The 25411-nt window shown below is 41.7% G+C and overlaps 1 protein-coding gene across 1 annotated transcript in view; it reads right to left on the reverse strand.

The window, feature by feature from the left end:
• HDGFL3 (HDGF like 3) overlaps positions 1-25411 on the reverse strand; it is a 36538-nt gene that overhangs the window by 6709 nt on the left and 4418 nt on the right. Inside the window, exons 2-5 of the mRNA XM_083870726.1 lie at positions 7475-7551; positions 4071-4209; positions 2620-2778; positions 897-1043 (exon numbers count right to left, since the gene is read on the reverse strand). Of these exons, the coding sequence (XP_083726852.1) occupies positions 897-1043; positions 2620-2778; positions 4071-4209; positions 7475-7551 (522 nt within the window). The remainder of the gene's footprint in view (positions 1-896; positions 1044-2619; positions 2779-4070; positions 4210-7474; positions 7552-25411) is intronic.

Below are 25411 nucleotides of genomic sequence, written 5' to 3' on the forward strand. Positions count from 1 at the left end.
AGGGCTGTGGCTGAGCACGCAGCTGGGTGCTGAGGCACCTCAGCAGTGTCAGCTGAGAGCCTGTGCTGGCTGGCCTCCCCTCACACCTGGGGATTCGTGTCACTCAGCTCCTGCCACAGCCCAGCCCGGCTGCTGCCCACGTGGCAGAGCCTTGGCATGGGACCTGCCTGGCTCTGAGCTGGAGCTCTGAGTGCTGCAGCAGAGAGGCTTGTGCTGCTCCAAAGGCTCAGGAACAGCAGGGATTGTTAAAGGTGGCTGAGTAAGTGGCTGAGTAACCAGTTGCCAGGCTAATCCCCCTGCTCAGCAGCCTTCCTGTCTTCTTGTTGTGGTCACAACAAAGTAATCTTTATTTGAACACATAACTGACACAAACACACAAGGAGATTGTATGAAGCTGCTCTGGAGCAGACTGTATATCCTGTCCTTGGAAGGCCATAGCTCAGGGCAGTATCTGCCCTGGAACCTGCAGTGTGCAGAGTCTGTAATGTGCTCATGAACCCTCATGAACTCTGAAGAAGACCCTGGGACCACACAAATTAAACAAGTGTGAAAGGGTAAGCAGGCTCCCCCTGTCAGTGAGCCAACATGCATTATGCAAACAGTCTGACTCTGCTCTCACATCAATTTTGCATCATTCCAGCTCATGGTTTTCAGTAGCTTCTCTCAGCTGACATCTATGCAAGTGTCAGAACAAAAATAATGCTCTTTTTCAGTCTTTTCTCTAGAGCAAAATTTGTACCACTGCAGGCACCAAGTGCATGTTTCTGTTCTAGACACAACCTGAGCACTGAAATGTAACCCCAGAAGGTGGCACGTGGTACACACAGGTCACCCCTGGCTCCAAAGCTCCCAGGAACAAACTGCATGGGAAGTGAATAACAGGAAGAGAAGATTACCCCTTCACTGGTTTTCTGCAAATCTGAAGAAGTGTTTCTTGTGTCATTGCCTGCGTCTCCAGCATCAGAGCTGCTCTTATTTTCTTCCTCTTTGCAGTCCTTATCATCTTCATCTCCAGGAGATTTCCGTGACTGCTTGGAGGATTTCTAAAATGATCAACAACAAAGTTAAAATTAAAACCTGAGCTTCAGCCATAGAAAGACACTTCTGAAATGTATATGGAATGCTGTCCGATCATGCATTTCCCTGTTCAAGGTGCATATTGGGGAAGATATGTGGGGTGAAAGGCATTTTTCAGGGGAAGCAGCTGGAGTTACTGCCACCAATGAAGGAAATTTCTGTAAATTTCTATGTTCAGCCCAGGTTGGCAGCTCAATTGACTGAACGACAGACACAGTAATAGGAGCTGGGTATTAGTGTTGGGTCACCTGTAGGTTTTGTTAGTTAATGAAACAGATGGTGCCAGCTTGACAAAAGTTTTGATTAAACACAGAGATGTAAAATGAGAATAACATTAGCAGAGCTGCTTTCCATACTTTTTTTTAGTGCTGTCAGCTTTAATATATTAACATTAGAGCCATGTGGAACCAATACATCTTTTCTGTTCCCTTTATGTTATGCAATTCTACAGTACAAAAGGATAAATTGTGGCATTAAGCCACCATTTTCATAATCCTCTGTTTGCACAGAGTCTTCTGGAAAGAAGATGGTAGTCCAGACCTGAATTTCTAATGTAAAACACACAAAAGGGGTGAAAATACATTTTGTTTGGTGGATCAACCACAAAAATTCACACTCTCCCCCAAATTGTGCTTGGATCAGGTTGTTTGCTTGCTTCTTCTCATTTTAATTAGTTTTCACTTTCAGAGAAGAATAACATGAATGTGAGTAAATTGACTCTGCCACACTTTCCACAATTTTTCAGGTGAAGTGCAGCCCTGGTGGCACATGCAGAACCAGGGGAAGTGACCATAATGTTGCTCCCCTTCATCCAGGTGACAAGTGAGAACCCAAAGGTGTCACTTCTCAGGGGATTATGTTCACCAGCCACTGTGAGACAGACAGATTCATTACTCTTAGCTTCCTGATCCACACTGTTACTTAAGACATTAGCAGGGCTGGTAGGTACTGTAGTACAGGTAGGTACTGTAGTACAGTGCAGGTCTTATATCTACAGACTGAGCATCCTACCCCCTGCTTAATGAATTAGCTCTTCCTCCTTCCCATTCTGTATCCTGGACTGAAGTATTTTACACTAAAGAGTATTTTACTCAACAAGAGGAGCAGCTGAGCACACCTGACCCTACCAGATCTTTCTGGGAGATGGGAGATGGGAGAGGGAAATTTCAGTTCTCCTGGACATGAACCAAAACTGAACTCCTGATTCGCAGGAGGCCCACTCCTAAGGTTTTTCCCTTCTTCTTGAGATGATCAAACCTATCAATCCATCTTTGCATGGGTCTTCTTTCCAGCCCTTCTGATCTCCTCCCCATAGTTTCACCTTCTTCTCAGTGTGTGGGCACTAGAACAGGGCAGAGTATTTCAACTGGTGTCTCACCAAGGCTGTCTACAAAGTAAGAGCACTTCCCTTTGCCTATTTGAGCACCACAGTTATGGTATCAGAATCAAAATGCTAAAGGAGGAAGAACAAATTTCCATGAGGTGAGTAGTATTCCAGTTACAAATGCCCATGGGTAACAACAGGAAGAGTCAGAAGATAACCTTTGAAGTGTAGGATTTTTTCCGTTTTGAGCCGGCTTTTTCATTCTTTCTTTTTCCTTTTCCATCCTCTTCTACCCGATCACCTTCCTCCTCACTGCTGGCATCTGCTGTATTTCCTCCTTCTCCTTCAGTTTCTGATGAGCTCTGTTGCTGAATTGCCTTTAAAATAACAATAATAACATAAACAATAGAAATATCACTAATATCTATTACTTGATTTTTGTTCTGCATTGAAGATAGAAACAGTGGAAATGGTCAGCTTACACTTCAACTGCTGTAGTTAGGAAGAGCTCAGTTTATTTTTGCAATTATCAGGAAAAAGGGCTGCAAAGGCAATTTTCTCAGTCACCACTTGAACTCAGTTATCAGATGCAGATTCTTGGATAGCATGGTCTGAAGGGTTTACACAGAAACAGAAGATCCAATAACAAAAATGTGTTTGCAGGAGGAGAACTAAGGGCTGCTCAGTGGAGAGACCTGGGATGTTTTACTTTGGGGAAAACTACTGAAAGTTTTAGACTTTGGATGCAATAGGAGAGACTTTTTTTGTGAGAGAAGATGGCTGTTACACTCCCCCCAAAGGGCAAGATCTCTGTTTTTTGGAAAAGCAAACCCTGACCAGCAGGCTGAGCACTCTTTGACAGCCCATCTCCCACAGCCTATTCACTGGACTTTTTTTAAATCCCCAAGTGTATGCAAAACATGTGTAGGGCTGAAAATATGAAACAGGAACTGAGAGAGACAGCAGCTTTTCTGCAGGTGGTCTGTATCTCTGGCTTGTAGGGTTTTGTGAGAATAATGTAATAGGTGTTTGCCTTCTTTTGGAGGTGATTCCTGCCTTCAAAGGATCACATTTTTTTAATGAGAAAAGGTTGGGTCTTTTTATTCAGCCCACCATCTACTCTTCTCCCCCTCCAGCTTTACTGACTTTCTGCTCTGGACACCCAACAGGGAGAGCTGTTGTACAGCAGCAACTGTCTCCTAACAGCAGCTTAACCCTCCACCTCCTCACTCCTCTTAGCTTTGGCACTGTGTGTTATACATTACCAATGTAAAAATCAGAAGTGCAGTGACCTTATGGTCTGTGTAAAATACACAGAGCCTGATATAAAAATAAACAACAGAAAGAAGAAGTCAGAAATTATTCATGTCTGTACAGGAGTAAATAAAACCATCCATTTTTAATTTAACTAAATGTGTTGCAGAATTTTCCACTTCACCACCCCAGAATATCATAGAAAGCAAAAGGCTCTGCAGTATGATTAAAGTTCCATTTGTCACAGAGTGCGAGACCACAGTTGTCTTTACATTACACAATTACCAGAGCTGTGAAACTTTCTTGCTCCATCAAAACCAGAATCTTACACATCACTCTCAAAATGCTCACTTTGACAAGCAGTAAAAGAAGAAAACGAGAAAGATAAAGAGGAATAGGTGTGAAAGTAATTTACCTGATATCCAGTAAATTTTACTCCAGGGTTGTTTTCTATTTCCCACAGGCCTTCGTTAAATCCTTTTCGCTTGTTCGATTTCCCAAACTTATCTTTATATTCTTTATATGGGAAAAGGTCTTTGGGCCCCAGGAACGCACTGCATTTTAACAGAGGTAACATTCAAAAAAGGACTTATCACTCTCCTCTTCAAAAAAATCAAAACATTACAGTGCAAATGTTTTCCCTATTCTTCTGCTCATTCCATAATTTCTTTTCTAGTTTTATTTATTTATTTCTTTCTCACACTGGCTTTGAGTTACTGCTGTGAGTCTGATTTAATGGATTGGCTCACCATCCTGATGTTTGATGTAGTAAAATCATGCTGGGTATCTCTAGAAACAACTGAAACATCTCTATTTTATTAACTACTGCTGGGAACTGGCACTTGAATAGTTTATGAAAGTTTATTAAACAGTTTATGATGTCATTGCTTGCGATAGCAAGGGACCAAACTTCCAATCCTAGTGTTATAAACCCAGAAAGGGCTCAAAAATGCCACATGAAAAGTTAAGCATGTAAGAAGTGCCTAGGACCCATGAGCCAAAATGTATCCCTTGTACTGTGGGATAGAAAAAGCCATGGCATTTATTATTATCTATATTGCCAGTAAGCCTGGGAGCTACTTTCTTGGAATTAGCCCCCCGCATACTAAATTCTGCACAAACACAATAAAAATGCTCTTTCCCAAAAATCTTATAATTTCATATAAGAACAAAAAACAATGGATGAATATAGGCAGATGAGTAATACAAGGAAACAATGAGACACACAGGGTGCTTGTGGCCAAAGAGTTTTTTAGACAGCACAGCAAAGGAGGGATTTTGTGCTTTGCTGCTGCCTAAGTCAGCTACACACTGGGCCAACTAATTTCAGGCACAAGCACCACAATGCAGGGAAAAATAATTACATAAAAAAGAAGAGTGATGAGTTTTCATGCCTTTTCTATGCACATTACAGTAAAATTCCTTCGTAACTTTTAAACTGAAAAAGTATAACTTTCTTTTGTTGGGTATCTACATCTACTGTATTCTGCATCGTGACATTCAGATTGTAATCACAAGTTAAATTAAAACAATGAAGGCAAAAAGACCCCTTCATTCCCACATGTAAAGATTCTGTGTCATCAATGACCAGAGCTGAGCAAGTCCCAGTGTCCCTCACCATAATCACTGTCCTACTTTCCTGATGATCTTCACAATTCATGTTAACTCTCTTGTCTCCATTACTGTGGGACTGTGGAGCTCCACCATGTCCAACACATTTATTGTTGGAACCTCACCATGACTTTGGGAATCTCCCCTTTTTTTGTAGATGGGCTTCTGAGGCACAAAGACTTGTCCAAGGTCAAACTCAAGCTCAAACTGATAGCAGAGCACAGAGGAAAAACCAGCTCTCTTCAGTCTCAGTCTAATACCTTAATCACAAGATCATATTTCTTCCTTTCTGCAACCATTATTTCAGATTAATGCCTGATTTATGCCCAGCATTTATGAATGTGTGAAGTTCCATTCACTTAAATCATCCCACTGGCCAAGCAGTTTGCCATTGCAGAGCCAAGTGGTTGCTAAAAAGGCATCAGATGACAAATCCCTGAGGAAAGAGCTTCCTTTTAACTCCACATGAGACAGCACAGGATCCACACTCAGTTGGATATTGAGAAATATCTTAATTATATAATTACAAAGCCAAGGATGCATTTCTACCTGAAAGCCAAATGGTGATTTCCAAACTAACAGATGTCATGTTAATATTAAATGCTATACTGAATAAATTATGTTATCTATGCTTTTACTAATACCAGGAGATGTCTCCTTGTTCTCACAAATACAAACAAACAGTTCTTACACAAACAACAAAGGAAAACTGTCTGAAACTTAGTATGAGGTACCTTAACTTAGCTCAACAGTAATGCATGGAAATGTTTCTACAGCCTTTTATGTAAAGTAAACACTGAAAAACTGTCTACATCTTTGCTTGAAGTACATTCATTGCCACTGGGAGAGTATAAGTTTCTACTGCTCTGCTATAAAACTAAGGAGCTGCAATCTACAGTTCATTTTTAACAGTTAGGCTTTTACATTTATAAGGTAGGAACTACAAACTGTTTTCCTGTTCCAGATGCGACAGTGAGATCATGAGCTCACAAAATCCAAAACAAAAGAGATTATTAGTTTGGGATTCACTCATTTTTGAAAGAAAAGTGGTCAGGTTTTTTTCTTAAATGTTTCTCAAAAACAATGTTTCCATTCCAAAAATAATTACATTTTGGTTTCTGATTTGAAAGCATTGTAAGTTTATTTGAGCTTTATTCTTTTCAGATTATTTTGTGACAATACTAGTAGACCACAATATATCAAAATATCAAGTTGTTTCATTCTAGCAATGGGAAGAACTATTTTAACTAAAGAGAGGCTATTATGAACTTTATAAAGCAGAAACTACCTTTAAAGATATTTTACATAAAATGTGATGTATGAGCTATGGAGCTTACCATATTCTGGAGTAATATTAAAATTCTAAAATAAACAATAAATTTTTAATAAAGCTTCAAGCCTCTAACATTGAATTTAAAACATCATCAGAATTTCTTTTTTTTTCCAGTTTTAAAGGAATTCTAGAAAACATGCTACCTGCAAATGGGCAAGGAAAGGTTTTAAAATTAAAATATTTCATGCAAAATGGAATGTGATTTATTCTTTAGCTACCTCAGACACAATTTAAACTAGAAACATGTACATTATAATCTTGAAACTCTGTACTATGCAGCAATTATGATGAGACCTAACTTACCTCTTGTGCTGTGATTCCTTTCTTTCCCTATCAGCTCAGCCAGCTCAGTTCTTCTATCACTTCTGTGAGCTCCATCCTACAATATCCCCAGCACAAATCTCCCAGGAGTGCTCACATTTTAAAGCTCTGTGAGGACTGCCTGAGACTCTGGGCTCTGCTTCCTTTCATATCACAAACTACCAAGTGAGTTCTCACACAGGACATGAGCTCAAACATGCCCAAACACAAGAGCCTGATTTCTGCTGCCAGGGACATCCAAGTAAAGAATATCTGTCCCTGTTTCACAGTTCAGGGTTTTTTCAGACCTTTTAATGAATCATGCCCACACATTTCTTTACAGGAAACACAGGCTTTTATGTTTACCTCATGGCAAACCATGAAGGCAGCAGCATTCCCAACTACTTTCAGCTTTCACTCCCATTTGCTAACACAAATGAGTTGGGCTTGCAGGACCTATCTCTAGGCTCCCAATGGCTTCAGTCAGAATTTGTTCCAATAAAATCAGAGGAAATTATGTTAGCTGTAGTGGCAAGAGACATTTTCAAAGGAACAGATCACGTTCATTCACTCACGTTTCATGAGTCCCAAAAAAGAAGATGGGGTATTTATTTGCTGGAGGCTTCACAGCTCCTTCAGGAAGTTCATCAATCTGGAAGGCAGAAAGAAGTGGAAAAAAGATTATTCCCAAATATGGTGCCTCATCCAAGAATCCCTACCAAGCCACAGAGGTGCTAGCACAGGTATCCTGCAGCCCTGGGAGGTCCCAGGGTGTGCTGGGCTGGGGAAGGGAAGACAGCTGCTGGTTTTTCATGCAAGCAGGTCATACAAAGTCAGCATATGACTGAAATACTGCAGGGAGACAGCAGAAGACCCAGGAGGACACACAAAGTTTTAGTGATTTCATGGGCATTATAATACACAAAGGCAATAAAACCAAGTCTGCTTAATTTAAGTGTTAACTTCAGATGCTGCCTCATCAAAGGCATCGAAGCCCAGAGGGTAATCCTGCCTGTCTCACACAGCCACCTCAATAACTTCTGCAACAAATGGGGAACAGATGGTATCTCTGAGACTCTGCAGCTGGAAAACCGGACAATGTCCCAGCGGTGCTTCCTGTGGTGATGGTGGTACAGAGTGTAAAATGTGTAATGCAGGCCAGGGAGGAGGGCCAGGGACTCTCCTTCCCCTGCAACACCCTGGTAAGTGCCTTTAGTTACCACTCCCCTCTCTACCTTCTCACTTCTTTCACATTTTCATCCTGGCCTCATATTTCTCAGGATCCAGCTCAGCAGTGAAGGGAGGGATGCAGAGGGTGTTCTCCTGAGACAGAGCTGGTATTGGAACAAACCCCTCAGGCTGAGCAGTGCCCAGACCCCTTCTCCCAAAGTCTGAGTGAGAGCATTGGTTGTGAGGTAGGAGGTGAGGCCCAGGGCTTTTTCTTGTCGATGTCTGATTTTGTAGTCCTGTGTAACAGAAATAAGAGTCCAGGTGCCTACCCACATAAACCAGAAACACAACAAAGCTTTAAATAAGATCCAAGAGCCTGCCTTCCCAGAAATGGCACTTCTGAGCATATGTGGGTGTGTGAAATTAAGTGTCCAGAGAACTCTGGCTAAGAGACAGCCTAATGAATTTAGGTATCTACAGGGCAGCACCAGTGAGCAGGTGAATGGCTTAGTGCCTGGTCTAAGGCAACCCCGTCTCAACATAAGCACATCAAACCCTGCCAAATGTCACTGCAACTGAGAGCAAAGTGCTGACATAACAGTGCTACACAAAATCTGCTCCTCAGCAGAGCACAGGGATGGAACCTGCAGGTTTTCACTCAGGAGGCCAGACCCACATGAGCTTTCCTTCTCTCTTCTTGCTGAAGGACCCCTAACACTGAATTCTTACTGATTAATAAGCTCCAGATTGTTTTCAAAGGATGTCCTCTTTCACGGTAAAGCATCTGCTTGGCCACGTAGCTTTCAAAGGAGTGTGAGCTTTTGCAAAAATTCAAACCCTTTTGGTCTTTCTGCAAGGACAGCCCTTGGGGATGGAGAAACGAGAGCCACATGTGGAACTGCAACATCACAGGACTCCTCTCTGCAGAAGAAATGGATGCCTACCTTTTAGGTCTAACTGAACATTCTCTGAAGCTGCACCAAAATCTGGAGGTCTGAGTGCAGTTCCAAACCATTCCCTCAGGGATGTGTGTGGTGGGGCTCTGGCACACTGGGTCAGGTGTCACCATGCACCCACTGCCCAGCACAGTCTGCAGGAGACACTCCAGGACTGTCACAGCTGTCACATGCCTTGTGGGCACAGAAATTACCAGTTTCTTGTATTTAACAAAGCTAATAATTAGATAAATAAAAGGAGAATCTATTCTTTAAATGCACATAGAAGGAAAATACACACTGGTGGAGGATGAACACATGCATTCACTTTTGGCTCAGCTGAGTGAAAAGAGGAACTGAAACAACATGACAAGCTTTTTGGAGTCCTCCTTATCATCAGGAGTACATAGAAGAAAGGCTGTCAAAGATATTACTTCAGAGCTCTAACATCAACTATTTGTATTTTAAGAAAGTGCCCATAATGTTGCTATTTGCTTACAATTCATTATTTAAATACAGGTGTTAGATTTATTATAAGAGTGATAAAAAGACTGCAGGTTAAAAACACTGCAATTCCCTTTTTCCAAACTGATAGCAGTCAGGGAGATACTGCATGTCTGCAAAACACTTTATGCCTCCTTAAAGATGGAAGTACCTACATGTCAGAGCAAAAAAGGCTGTGCTGGCAGTTTACCAAGTACAGGGAGAGAGAGGTAACACACCTCGACTGTCTGGATGCCATAGCCATCCTCCTCTGTACTGTGACAAGGAAGATGTCCAGATACCAGACCCCAGAAAAATGTGGACTCCTTTGACTGAGACAAACAGTGTCTGCTGGGTCTTGAGTGCAAATCTCATTTGGCCACTTGAAACACGGCGCCAGCTCTGGGCTGCATTACAGAGCAGCAGAGCCCAGTCACTGCCTCAGCCCTCTCAGAATCTCTCATGAAATAAAGCAAACAGCTGTAAACGATCAGTAAAGGGGGGGAATGAAGACATGCTTACCAGGGAATGCTGATCAGAAGGGATTGGGGATCTTACATCACACAATGTGCTGTGCTCTAAAGCAGTGAGGATCTCCTAAGCAACATCCCAAGTGGAGTTAAGCCTTCTGTCTTATTCCCAGCACTTAATGCTGTTAGCTAAGAAGCAGCACCAAATCAACAAAGGACAGAACACACATCTGCCACACAGCTCACCTGCTCCTCATTTCGTGGCATATTTCTTTATGCATCCAAGTATCCCTTCTGACTATGTATCATCACAGGAAACCATAAAAAAGCTTTTCATAGCTTTTGGGAGTTGGCATACACATACAAACACATGCAGTATAAATCTGCACCAAACAGCTCAAGGAGAGACTGTTAATGCTCCCACTCTAACATTTCACTCTGCAGCTGAGGTCAAGACTTTTCCTGCCTTCAGTGGTATTGCTGTGAGCTCCCCAGCTCTGGGGCTTATGTTGCTACTACTGTAACAAGGTTGGATATAAAGTGACAGTGTTATCTTAGGGCCACTGACTCTGCGGCAAAAACTCCAGGGAATTTAGCGAAGGATGAGACCCCCTCTGCCATTAGGAAAGATCTCTTCCCGTTTTACCTCCTTCACACAAATCCCTGCATTAGAGACTGTGAGAGGAGAGCTCTGCCCAGTCTCCCTATACCCAGCAAAGCCACCTTAGCCCTCTGTGGATGTGGAGTCCCTACGTGCTTATTTAGCTGCAGAACAACCCCGGCACTCCATGACAATTGCTGCTGTTTTGTTGTAGCAGAAAGCAAGCAGTGCAAGCAACCATACTGCAATCTCCTGCTGCTGCACTCAGTCACAATTTATTCCCATTCTACAGGATGTTTTGGTTAAATATGCTGCGGATTTGGATCCGATATTTTTCCCCATATCAGCAAGATCAAAGACAGAGGGAGGGAGGGAGGGAGAGGAAGAGAGTGAGCGCATGAGCACAAGAGAGAAAAAAGCATCGCTGCCTTGAACCAGGAACAAAAGAGGGAAGAGCACCCATACTAGAACACAGTGTTGTAGTCACAGAAACCTCACTAATGACTAAAGCATCTGTCTATCAGAGAGCCAGACTGTGACTGTGTTTTGCTCCTGGAAGGAAACAAACAGATTCTCAAGTACCTGCTCCAATCTGCAATCAAACAGGAGCTCCATCCCTGCCTGAAGCAGAGTGGGCTGGAGCTCGCTGCCACAGAAATCAGTGTGAGCAGTGCATGGCGTGCAAATCTGATATGTGCAGCAGCAACACCACGGGCAGCCGCTTCAATTATGGCTAAAATTAAAGCAGGTGGTTTCAGATTTCGAGTTTTATCCCCTTAGCTCCCGTTGCTGTCATCTGCTTAATGAATAACAATTGCTTTCTTTTTGCACAACCTCAGCAGAGCTGCACTGCCCAGCGTTTCTTTGCCAACCAAGCAGCAGAGCTTTAAAGATGTAACTGCGAGGGTTTTTTTTTCCAGTAAACAAATGCCAGGCTTCTAGGGTCAAGAACACTGAACAGAAAATTCAGCTCGGTCCTCTCCACCCAGAGCGGGGCTCTATCAAACCGTGTTGCCAGTGACTACCAGTGTGGAGGGAAGAAATCTGTCAGGATCCTTGCAGTGTAGTTCACTGCTTAGGGTGTGTGTGCAGCCCCGAGTGTTTTGCTCTCGGTGGTGCCGAGCAATCGCTGCCTTCTGAGGGAGCGTTTCCCGCTGGCTGTCACAGGCTGGGTTTGGCAGAGCTCTCCCTACAGCGCTCCCTCCCCGGTTGCCATGAGGTCCGGGGCCCTGGGGAGCGCAGGCGAGGCGCGGGCTGGGTGGGCTGGACTGGCGCTGCTGCAGAGCCAGAGCCCAGCGAGGAGGACAGAAACGAGCACAAATCACCCCCGTGCCTGCCTGTGGGATAACGTGGCATATTCCTGACAGGCGGAGGAGCTCGCTGGGAGGGCTGGTGCAGAAACAGAGGAAGCTGCACCCCCTCCCGGGTGCTGTGCTCTGCAGAGCTCTGCATTCCGTGCAAAATGGGAACCATGTCTGTGCGAGACACGGGGAGCCCGCAGGCTTTGTCTGCACAGCCCGCACAGCCGCTCTGGGCAGGCTGATGCTGCTGCAGCGGCAGGGGAAGAGGAAGGGGCTGCTCTGCCCACCCAGAGGCATCTCCTTCCAGCTGGAGGGGCAGCAGGTGTCATGTTTTATGGCTTCACAAAACCTCTGTGCCGTGCAGAAGCTGCTGTTCAGTAGCAGGAATTCCAGGCTGTCAGGGTGGCTTTAGACCCTGTCCTATTCCGTTCCAAATTTTACACCAAAATAAAAAAGGTATTATGCAAAAATACCTATCAGGTCCCCATTTAGAGAAAACTTTACATCAGCATGCAGGGATGCTTATGTGGGCACAGAAACCACAAGAACAAGTCCATTTATTTTGCAGAAAGAGGGAATTAAAACTGCAGAGCTGTAAGCACTGATTGTTTTGACATAGTGTAAATGCCTTTGATTGGCAAAAGCACACAGAACCACTGCCGAGATCTGTATCTCCCACTGAATTCCCTGCACTGCACAGCAGTCGAGCAGGGGCCTACAGCATTTGCTGGAAAGTGGTTCAAGTTGCTTATTATTGCCCAACACATGCAAGCAGCTTGATCTTTTGCAGTTAGCTTATTAGCAGAATTCTAGATGGATAAAAGCAATACCCTTCAAAATCCATTATTAAAATAGGATATTTTGCTTTACTACAACATTTTTATTCCAATGGATTTATTATGCTTTTTAATAGCTAATGCTACTGGGAGTCAGCAGTATAGCAGTATCTTTTCTAAACCATTATTTAAAATACTGTTCTGTAAGATGTAAAATATTAATTTTTTTTTCCCCCAGAGGATCCTAAAATGTAAAAAAATAATTTAAAAAAATATCCAACCTGCTTCAAGCTAAAAACTGTGACTCAAATTCCATAGTGGTTAAATTGAAGAGCAATCCAACCAAAGCTGATTGGAGACTGCTGACTTTTTCTCTCATGTATCAGGACTGATATTTGAAGCAGAGCATTGCTCCCCAATGTACATCACATACCTGAACTCATAGTGTGGAATGCTGGCATATGCACTTTTTCACCCATTAAAAAAGATAACCCTGTGAAGGGTGAGACTAGAAGCAGAATCCAACTTAATAAGGTGGAATTGCACAGCTACAAAAGTAAAAATTAAAAAAAAGTCTCTGGGCATGGAAGAGTGCCACCAGCAAAAACAAAAAGCAAAACAAGATTAAAACCAGCAGAGCATACTTTTGAGCACTGCTGAAAATGGCTGAAGGGTATCCTGCAGACAGCCAGAAATGACAATATAAAGACATCAATCCTCCTTTTTTTTTTTTTCTGTGCATGCTCAGGACCTCAACGAGATAGAAGACAATGAAGGGTTAGTTGGAGTCCAAACAATGCTGGCAGCAATGTCTCACTAGGAAAGATCAGCAGTCTTGTAGCTGAGTTCAGCCCCTTTACATCCCTAGTTAGCAGCATATTTTTAAGACAGAAGGTTGAAATACACTTTCTGCAGAGCTGCTTTAATCTCCAATATGAAAATGGGGCCAGAGCTTAGTTCTGCGTGACTGGTATCTATATGCATGACTTTGTAGATAACTGATCTATTCATGTGATTCAAGTCCTCTCTGCACTTTTGGGGCTGGATGGAAGAATGTCAGAGGAGGAGACTCAGGAGATACAAAGACAAGTCTCTCTCTGCCACTGGCCCCAGGGATGACCTTGGCCACATGAACCCCTGCTTTGGTCTCCTTTGGTCTCACTTTTATGAATGGGGAGTATGGGACTGTTCTCCTTATAAAGCACTTGAGGTCCACCACTAAAATGAGAGGAATTCCTACTAATGCATACTGCCAGCTCTGTCAAAGTTGCATTTCAGGTTACCAAACTGTAATCCTCCCAGTGAGCACATCCCAAGTAAGGCTGCTGAAGAAATGCTGTTTTCTCCAAATGAAGTGTTTTCCTGCTACTGTGAATAAAACAATGGTGCTACCACTAGGATTCTTCTTTTTTTCCCAGTCTCTTCCCTAAAGAAAAGAAAAGGATGTGATCACATTGTTTTCAGTCTGACTCTTACCTGCAATAACTCAGGGACACATCAGACAATTTTGCCAAACCAGACAAAAGGAGAAAGGCCAGAGAGATATTAAGTTTCCCCATGTTTTTTGATAAATAGGCTGTCCAACAGAAGATGGGCAGACAAGCAGTCCATATGCTGAGAGACAGCTTGCAATGCAGGCTGAATCAAAACATCAGACACTGGGAAATCCACACAAAGGCAAGCCAGAGAAAAATAAACTTCTTAAGTTTCATGGCTCACAAAATTACTTTTTATTTGTGTATGGGTGGGGAAATCTTGTTTATTTTAAACAAATATTGTCAGCTCTGAGATATTTAACATTTACTTTTCTTCCCTTTAAGCACAGTGAACACTTGGTTCTCCTTCATCTGAATTACTCCTCAGATATCAAAATATTGTTGGCAATGTACATCCACCAAAGCAAATCAGAGTGAGCCCACTGACATCTAATGAAAGTAGTTTCTGATGACAAAATTTGGTTATTCTACTTTACCATCTTACCACAAATATTTTTGTCTTGAAATATACAAGTGTGCAAGAAATGCACATATAAAACTGTGTTTAGAAGACATACAGCAAATAAAAATTAATTATCCAGTCAAGACATCAGTAAGTGAGAAATTCCAGGACTGGACATCCACAAACATTGTATTTCTGTCCTCCTACTCTCTTCTTAAAAACCAAAGAGACATGAGAAGTTGTATAACCTTCCTCCCCAAAGAGTTCAGATAATCCCTGCCACCTTCAGATCTCATCTGCATGGATGGTATAAGAAATCTTTAGACTAAGGAATATTTTTTTGCCTCTAAATATTTACACTAGAATGTTACTACTTCATTGATTTTGTTTAGTTTCAAGGAAGAATGCTATATTCATGAGGTAGGTTTTTTTTGATCAAGTTAACTTGATCAAAACACTTTCAATTAGATGCAGCCGGCCTAGAGTGTTGACATTTGGTCAAATACACACAACTGAATTTATACTTGAGGCTCATTTGCTCCACCCAAAGTTCCATATTCCACTGTCCAAGCTTTTATTAAAAGAAGTGTTGCTAGTCCTTAAACTCCTATCAGCACACTTAAAGCCAAAAGGTAAGCAGATTTCCAGAAGACTGTGGTCTCCTAGACTTGGCTGGCTTAATTTATTTTCTTTTCCAGTATAATTTTCTACCTCAAAAAGTGAGTTGAAAAAAATTGGATTTATACAATATTTCCAGGCTAAAGAATACAGAACATCCCTGTGCAGTATTTGGTCCAGCTTCCTAAAATATATACAACACCCCAATGACAGTACAACTTGTGGCTAAGATTGTTTTGGGTAAGGAAACATGATCAGTGGAGAACACAACCCTCCAGTTTGTGACAGGGGACACACACACATACCAAAGAAAAGAACAACCTCCTTCACTTACTGCAGCCCCAGGCTCCTGCTAGGGAGGATTCAAGCTTGAGACTCTGGAGATTCTACATAGAAACCCTTTGTGCTTGTGTCCTCTGTCACCTGTTTCCTTACCAACAGTTGCAGCTAAGGGTATAACATCAGGGGCCTGAAACACTCCTTGCTATTAACAAGTGCCTGCATACAGAAGAAGCTTACTTGTTACCTGGGAGAAGAACACAAAATCTTTGTCCCTTGAAAACAGAGAGCATTTTTAGTATCCTGCATCCCTCTGAGGTTCAGGTGCAGCAGAGATGAGACTATGAGTGTCCTGCCAGTCCTCTAGAGGGAATGGAGACACAGCCAGGCATGTATTCGTCTTCATTATGCTGCTCTCTGTGGAGCCACAGAACATAAAGACTCATGGTCTTAATGTGTTCACACCAGAACATCTATCTGCAGGATTCAAGCAACTCCTTCAAACATCAGGTTCTGTTTCCTGATCTCAGGAGCTGCTGTACCCTGTCACCCACACAGTGCATCCTGCACCAGCTGAGCTGTGCTGCAGCAGCCACACAAACACATCTCCTGCAGGCACTGGGGCTGCTGCAGGGGACTCCACACCCTGGGGCTGGCTGCAGTGGCAAGCCACACTGGCACCTACCTTGCTCAAGGGTAGATGGTGGACTGGGAGAGGCCTCAGTCCATATTTTGGGGTTATGGATAAGTCCAATCACTGAGCACCACTGGCACACAGGTTGGTTGTTTTGCTGTGATGCAAGTGACACGTAAAAAACAACAACGTCTACACAAGCTGAGGGGAATGAGAAGCAGTAAAATCTAATTGCAAAGGCAAGGAAATGGAGTGATCTGCAATAATTTTGAAAAGGCAGGTTTTTCTGTTTACTCTGCTGCCAAACTGCAAACTTGTACCTGCAGGAGGGCTCAGGGTGTCTGCAAGCCCCTGGTCACTCTAAACCTAACAACTGTCTGTAAATAATTGTTTCCATTACTCCCTCAGCCTCAGCCATCCTCTACTGCACAAAACAAGCCATTAAACCCCCAAACTATTTTGCTAAGATGGAACTTTTGCCTGTGGTGACTGGGTTGCTAAAACCACAGAATGAAAAAAGATTCATGGAGTCACAGTGGTCTCTGTGCAAGCACTTGGACCCAGCTTTGGTATTTTTACTGGGTTTGCTTTCAATGTCTGCTCCTATTTCCAGGAGCTGCCATTAGGGTGTCAAATGCCTTCTTTGCAAAGCCCCCCAGTCTAGGTTAAACTCTTAGGAATTTTAATCCTCCTGCCTAAAGAACTCGGGAACAATTTTTTCCAAGTCAAGTCATACCTCTTCCCCACCTGCCCATTTTTCTGCTTCCAAAACCTCAGAATGAGAGTTTTCATTGAGTTTTGACTCTGAATATAATGTTGCTGAAATTTACTTAGATAGTCCCTAAAAGAATAACGACCTTATTTATTAAAACGAACATTTTCCTCCAACCCAGCCCCTCCCCCAGCTGAAGAAGCTGCTTACAGGAATGAAATTACATTAAAATATACAAAGCATTCCATAGTGTATTGTAGACCTATGAACTTAAATCCTAATTACTAAACCATGTTAGAAAAAAAAAAATAAATGAAATAATGAAAACATGACAGACAAAAAGATGCATTTTTAGAAATTTAAGTAGCATTAATGTCAGAGACAAGATGAATACACCAACATGGTAGTGACCAGATTTGCTAGGGTGGCAGCCCATCATTACAAAGAATATATTTTACATCAAAACCACTAAATATGAGTTTTAAGCATGTGAGTACTCTCTTTTAATTCACATGGATTAATCATAGGCTTGAAGTTTCCTATTTGTTTATATTTGTGTAGGATGAAGAGTTACTTTTTAATATCCATTGTTTCTATCCAATATGTTAAGCTGAATAGATGTATCAAGTATGTGTCAGTACTTTGTGTTACTCTCAAAGAACCCCTCAGAATATGGTGCTGCCATGAACACAAGTTACCTACAAAACCCAGATGCAGTTATGTCACAAATCCAGAGTCTGCTTTCCTCCTCTGATTTTCTCTGACTTAGCATCTCTATACCTTCTGGCCATCACTGTTGCTCATTTCTATCCCCCACTTGGAGACATAACCAGAAGATTAATTTTAAGGACCCAGGCTGTCAAGGAACAAATTACATGTGTGGAACTGTACTAACTATTTCCCACATACATTAATATTAAATTTTTAAAACCTATGAATCAGGGATGGCATCCATACTAAGCATGTTTTAAATCAGGTTGCTTTTTTTGTTTTATAAAGCAGCTATAAAGAAACAGCATATTATTCTCACTCATGTTGTGCAAAAAAAAAAAAGGGGAAAAGGCAATTATAAATAAAAGAGGACTTGGTTAGTGATAACATATCTGGAACTAGGAATGACATTAGGGAACACTGCACATACAGGTTTATTCTGGGATCCAGGCAGAGTATTTGTACAGGCCTCATACAAATCAAGAAAATCCAACCAAAAGCCTTTCTGTCAGTATTGAAAATTTTAATTCTGTCACTTGCCTTTACTCTCTAATGCAATGGTGGTGACACATGATGTGTCCAGACCACACTCCACAACCACAGCGTTTTAGCTCACACTGATTTTACCTGTCAAGATCCCCAGTTCAGCCTCACATGCAGCATTCAGGATGGCATCATTTTCAATAAATCTGCCTTGGTTCCAACCCTGACACCCCTGTCATTATAGCAGGTCACTGCCTAGCTGACATTTGACAAACAAGCAAACTAACACCATCATCTAGCAGCAAATGATTCAGAAGAAGTATAAGCTTCTCATTAAAAAATTGTTCCCCTTGCTCTCACATCTGCTAAAGAAGCTGGCATTTCTTCTGAACATATTGCCACTAAAATCTTTATTATTATGGTCTTCTAGAAAGTTAACAGCTAGAGGCTTGATCCAGCAAGCACAGCTGGGCATACAGTTTGGCAGCAAAAACAAAGCCATTGTCTTTGTATGATCAGATCCCATCCAGCACAATAACATGGCAATTATATACACAGGTGAATCCATTCATTTGCAAGGCAGGAGATGGCATAAAGCATCTTCTAAAAGATAAGGAGCAAACATTCACAGCATTTTAATGCTGAAGAGTCCCATTTGACAAATGTGTCTTCTCTAATCTGTTTTCATCTTTTAACAAGGAGTTATTGTCTTTTTACCAGAAGTACCAATTAAAAAAAATCTGTTCACAAAACTGACCCACTACCTTACAAACATTAAAAAGCTCCAAAGCAGAGTCGCACAAATAAATGCAAAGAAAACAAAATATTATCAGTTAGAACAAATTTTCTACATTGCAGACATTGAAATTCTAACCATGAGGCCTAATGGCTTTATGCTACCTTCTTCTACAAGCTGTGATAGAAATACTGACTGTGACAAAGGAAAATAAAATTTGCACAAAGGGAAGATTTTGAAAAAGAACTTCTGATAAAAAGCAGCAAAAGGGATACCTGAAAATGTGCACATATGCAAGTCACCTGATCCAGACACCATATGAAAAGAATTATCTTTTGAGTTTGCTGCACCACTAATATCTTTCAAAAGTCCTGATATCTGGAGAGGCACTGCAGTAAGGAATGTCAGATTTTATTTTTTCTTTCTTAAGATGAATGTCTGCCTTTTCCCTTAGGCTGTGGTCCTACTTTATGTTTCTACAGGCATGGCAGCACACATGTAAGCAGTTTTATGGAAATCAAGGAATCTTTATGCAGTCAAACTCATTCTCTGCCTTTGGGATATGGTCTTTAGAGAGCAAACTACTAGGATAAGGTATCATCTTCCTTCTGCTGTTCCATAACACCCAGGACAGCTATGCAGTGGATCTGTGCAGGGCAACTAACACATGGAATTCCCCAGCCCTTTCCTACTGGGGGATAATGAAATACAGCAGTAGTAGTATGCTGCTAAGAACACAGGAACCTCAGTTCTGCAAACACTTCCACATGTGATTAATCCTGAATGAACGCTACTTAATTGGATTCCAGATAATAGAGTCTGAAGAAATCCTTACAGAAATACAAATTTACACTGGCTCAGATGGAAACTATGACATCTGGGCTGAAAACCAACAAGCAACTAATTAGTTTAAGAAAAAGATGACAAAACATGCCACTACAGTAGGACACAGTGCCTGGCATGGAGTGCCTTGCTTAGGTGTATTTCTTGCCAGGATCTGCCTCCCTCAGCACCTTTTTCCATGTTCTGGAAGTGGCACTTGGGACAGCAAGGTGGGAACCTTTGCAGATATTCAAAGGTAGTCTCAGGCTCACAGGTGTTCTGTAAGCAGAAACATGCAGTCAATTCCCTACACCCAGTGATTGTAAACCCAGTGACAACTGACTCACAGTCCTGGGTCTGTGAGAAATACGAGCTGCACGTAAACTGAAATTCAGTCTGCAAAAGGAAAAACACAACACAGCTGGGAAAAAGGATTGGCAATGGCAGAAAGAAGAGTAAGCTGGAAGCAGCAATACTACAGGAAGCCAATAGTGGACCACAAGTTACATTTGAATAACCAGTGTGCTGCAAAGGTCATGGCACTCTGCAGCAATCCCATATACAAACACTCATCCTGCCAGCACAGTGCAACTGCACCTGGAGAATGATCCAGCCCTTGTGCAGGACATGGATGGACAGACTGGGAACATGTTAAAGGAAGCTAAGGAAAAATACACAGCTACTTAGGGCAATGACCACACCAAAAGCAATTAGTGGGGCTAGTGGGATTGATTTAGTGTTCAGCAACCAATTCCATCCCAAAAAGGGAAGGAGGCCATACATGGACAGCTTTGCTTTTCCTATGGGGTGCCCGACACAGCTGTCCATGTCTGCTGCCTTTGGAGCCCACCCTCAGCCACTGTGCCTGGTTGGTCTCTGCACAAGCAAGAGGTAGGAAAAAGAAAAGCAAAACTCAAGAGAAGGAAGGATACAAATCTCATTTCAAGGCACAGTGCTCTGCTTTTCTGGCATCACCTTATGCTGCTGTGTCAGGACAGACAATCCACAGCACATGTGAGTGCAAATGCTGTTCCATGGGTGCCTCCATCTCTTGCTCCCACCCCAGAGAAGATACCCACAGAGCCACAGAAAAGGAGAACTGTAAGTGTCCTACATCCAAACATCTCCCAGAGGATTAAGAGGAAGATGAGCAGCAAGAATTGCCTCCTAGTTACCAAACAACGGGTTAGAGACTAGGGTAACAGTCAGGAATGGAGACTTGGATTCTTGTTTCCTACATGTGGAAGAGATTCCAGATGAGGAAGACACGCTGTCCTCTAAGAATTAAAAGAAAGGGTTGACAGTAACCCTTTATGGAGGTATATATATGCTGTAAAATGTAAGTTTTGTGAAGCTGAAGAAAAACTAGCAAAAAAGAGCTGCTTGGTTCCAGTGACTTTGTATGCAAAACACATCAGCATATCAAGGAAATAGCAGCAACTCCAGAATTGCTCTTTGCAACTACAGTTTTTGCTCCTCTCTTTGCACTTTCCCGCTTCTCCCACCTGGATTGCATCTCCAGACTGATCCTGCACATCTCTGTAAGGTCACTCCCTGTGTTATTATTAAGTTTCAATATGTACTTATATTTAGTACATTCAGTAATCCAGTCTGATATGGGATTGAATCCCAGAAATGGTTTCCATTATTGTGCAACTGTATCTTGAGCTCTCCCAGACTTAAAGTTTCTTCTACCCATTGCTTTTGGTGTAGTTTTACTCTTTGTATTTTAAGTGGCTTCATAGGTAGGTGCCTTCCAAGCCCCAGGAGGACAAAGTTCCTGACTTTAAAGGCTGACACACAGTTTCCTAGCTGCCATCAGTGACATCACAGTGACATCGGTAAGGTCCCTACAGCCTGGAATTTTTTTTCCTTCCTCCCTGTCCCTACTCATTCTGCTGCATGTAGGATGTTTTGTTAACTGATGGTCTTAAGGAAATTCTTTGGTGTATGATATCCTTGCCCTGTTTTTCCTCTTTTGTTATATGATGTCTTCTATTCAAGCAGCCAAACCAGAGCTGGCAAACACCCTCTCTCTAGGTTTTTTACACATTGCTGCAAGGCAAAATAAACAGTTGTTTCCAGTTTGCATTGTTGGGGCTACAGATGTATGTTAATTAACCTTTCAATCTGCTGATTGAAAGCTGAAAGACATTTAAATGTACTTTTCTAAGGCAGAGACCAAAGTCTGTGGATACCTGTCCTTTCTAATGTTGGGCTCTGTGTGGCCCAGAGCAGAGTATGTCATGTCCTCCCTTTATGTTGACTCTGAAGGCATTTTCAGATTTCAGCAGAGCTTTACAAAAGGCCAGGAGGCAGAGATAAAATGCCTCTGAAATTCAAGGACATTATGTATCTTTTTGGAGAAACACTGATGCCAAGAATAATATTTGGGTTGACCTGAGACCACTTGAAGGATGGGGTACTTCAGACTGGGGCAATGGGAACTACTTCATAACATGGGAAGTTCCTTGTTTTGTTAAGATGCTGCAGTATTTACTCACATTTCTAACTTTCCTTTTGTTTTCTAGAACCAAAAAACCGCAAACAAACAAACAAACAAAACCAATCCCCAAAGTCAGGTCTCATATACCCTTCAGGCAAAAGTATTATCAAGCCTGTCATGTCAAACAGTCTGAGTAGAAGAACGGAAAACGAAATGAATCTGCAGTTTATATCCAATTTCAGTATCAGGTTTAGAACTGGCTGCTACACAAATGAATGAAACAATCTCAGATGTGCAAAGCCAGTACTGCAGAGACCTTCCCAAGAGAAGGAAGCAAGGATCTGTTTCCTTCTTTAAGTTTTAAAAGCTTTACCTCATGATACTGTCTTGTTTGCCAAATATTTCTTGGAATCTTTTAAAATAATGGTTCATTCTCATTGCTCCATTGTGCTTCAGCCAAACTCCTGGCTGTTGATGCTGCTGTGTTGGAGTCCAGAGTCAGCTGATGCCCTGCCCATGTGCTAAACCTGTGTTTGAAGCATCTGACCTTTTCCAGGGGAGCATGTGTACCTGTGCACAGGACACACATGTCTGCACACACACAGACACATCCATGGGAGGTGAGGATCAGAGATGATGGGACAGGGGCAGCCTTGAAAAGTACCAAGGTACCCAAAATCAGCACAGTACCGATGTTCAGCTAACTCCCAACACCTTAAACTCCCAACATAAAGCCATCTCCACAACCTCTTCCTGCCTGCTCTACACAGACTTCTTCCCAGTGTTTGTTGCTATATTTATCACTCAAATTACAGTATTACTGAGAGGCCTCAGGCAGCCTCATTCTCCCTTCTGCCTCTCAAGTACACACTGGAAGGTTTTTACTGCCCAGGCACCACCATTTGGAGCTGTTAAAATGTCCAACCTCTCCCCACTGTTATCACATCTCCAACATTATCATGAAGTCCTTTCATCTATCCTCAATTGACAATTGTATATACTTACTGTCAGCAATCACTTGCTTACAAGATTTTTATTACCCTAAATGCAGGAAGACTTGTTAATGTGTTATGATGACAGGAAAATCAGGAAATGAAGAGTTAAGCCTGAAAACTCTGTCTTCATTTTGCTGTCTACAAAAAGTTCATTCTGGTTGGGGGTCCTAAAAGGTTCTTTACTCAATAAAAAAAAGAGATCTGTCAATTAATGAGGGGAAATTAATATTTCTCCTATCTTTTTGTAGTAGCAACATCCAGATTGACTTGACAGGCTACAGATTTCATTGAAAGGGGCACTATTCCTTCATCCAGAATACATATCCAATGATTTCCATGAGATCAGTTGATGAAAATTATTCAGTGGCTTCAAAGTAACAAGGAAAAGTATCTAACAAAAAGTCTGTAGAATACGGGTATGAAAAACTTCAGTTGCTTATTGCCTCAAAACTTCTGAGACAACTGCATTCTGTGTTAGCTTCATTTGGACATAAAATTGTGACACTGCAGGAGAAAATGTATTCATCCATTGTCATCTACACAAAAAGATCAGACTTGCACATTTGGGGCTAATTATTTAAACTAATTAAAGAGGAAAAAAACCAATTGAGAGATTTAAAGAACTGAATTTTAAAGATGTTTCCCCATATACTCCTGCTGTGCTAACAAGAAACATGGAACATCTTGGCCCCAAGATGATTTATTTGCCAAACAAGAGCAAAGGTTTTACTATAAGCTATGGTTCAACCTCATGTATAAAATGACAATATTTTATGCTACAATCCTTAAATGAAATCTTTTTAATTGACACAAAACTGATTGCAGGAGGACAGAAAAAGACCATCAACTACTTAAGTTGCCTACTTTCCAAACAGTGGGAGAATTAATACTTCACTCCTTGTTATTTTTGTTTTAGCAAATGAAGGAATCAGTACTCAATGAATTGATTAAGTCACTGAAAATGCATTCACCCCTATTCTAGGATATGACCAGGTATCTGCAAATAAGTTTAAATGCTTTAAGTTTAAGCAACATGTGTCAACGTGGTGCAGAAGAATTAGGAAGTACAAACAATTCCATAAAGGACTCATTGCCTTAAATGTGCTTTTCCCATGCACCACAGCAGAACTCATGGAAGTGTTGCCTGAAGAAGCCACGACCTCACCATCAGTTCCTAGGATAAGCCAGACCTTTGTGATCAGCAAATCATGTCTCATCTCAGAAAGGAACAAACAGAGACCCACCAGGAAAAACTGCCTGCAGATCTCCAAAGACTGATGCATGAGTGAGGTACATAATTAACGAGTGAGAGAGACTGAAGAAGCCCTGAGTTGGTAAAGGAGAAGTCACAGAGGACTCATATTTAGTAACATGGCAAAAGTGAGGTCATAAACCAGAGCAACCAAAAGGGGGAAAGGAGAAAAGCATATGGAGAAGGACTGGACAGGTCCCAAATGGCCAAGGAGAAAAGCTCAAAAGACTGCAGACCAAGTTTTGGCAGAAAAACACAGAGAAAGATCTGTTGTCTATTTCGATGGACCCTTTGAAGTTTTCTGGATCTAATCTGATTTTTGTCTGTCATTCTTTGCCAAAAAAGATAAACCTTGCCAGGGAAAAACCCACCTTCCCTTATTCTTATATTAATACAAAAACAAATGGTCTGTTTTAAATATCAAACACTTAAAACGCAGAACCCTTTTTCTATGATGTGTTGGAGAGTTCGATATTTGCAAGCTGTCATACTGGCCATTATAACAGACTGAAGTTCTTTCTGTACCTTGTACTTTATCAAATGATGTCAGAACATAAGCCTTAGTCCTACACCTACACCTGCACCAAAATCAACCCACTGGCTCCATCCACACTTCACTGGACTGGATGACAGAGGCTTATTTACTAAAATGTATGCATAGAGGTGTCCAAAATATATTTTTGCAGTTTTTTTACTGATATTGAAAATCTTCCGTTACTCTGTAGTAGTAATTTTTTATAATAATGTCTAACAATATATTACATTACGATACCATAGTGTTATGAGCCTTTCTAGGCTGTCATCTAACAAAGTCTTTAGGCAGAAGCTTACCTTTAAACCCTTCCCTTGAATTATTTTAGTTCATACTTTCAGGTGCCTTACTTTCATGCCTTGTTGGAGGGGAGACACAGTCAACAACACTGAAAATACTGAGCTAAAGCCTACCATGTAATCACTACATATGATGGCTCAGCCTGCCACTGACACTAGATTCCATTAAAATGACAGCATTTACTGTGTATTACTCTAAGCAATATACTGGAAATTTCACATCCATTTGCAACTAATACATTGAAGCGCCTCAAAATCCCATTCTGCCACTGCTATTGGCAGATGTTTTTTAACAGTGGCATTCATAGGAATATTGTTA

This window comes from Zosterops lateralis (assembly GCF_965231275.1).
Source record: "Zosterops lateralis genome assembly, chromosome: 13".
Classification (NCBI taxonomy): Eukaryota; Metazoa; Chordata; class Aves; order Passeriformes; family Zosteropidae; genus Zosterops; species Zosterops lateralis.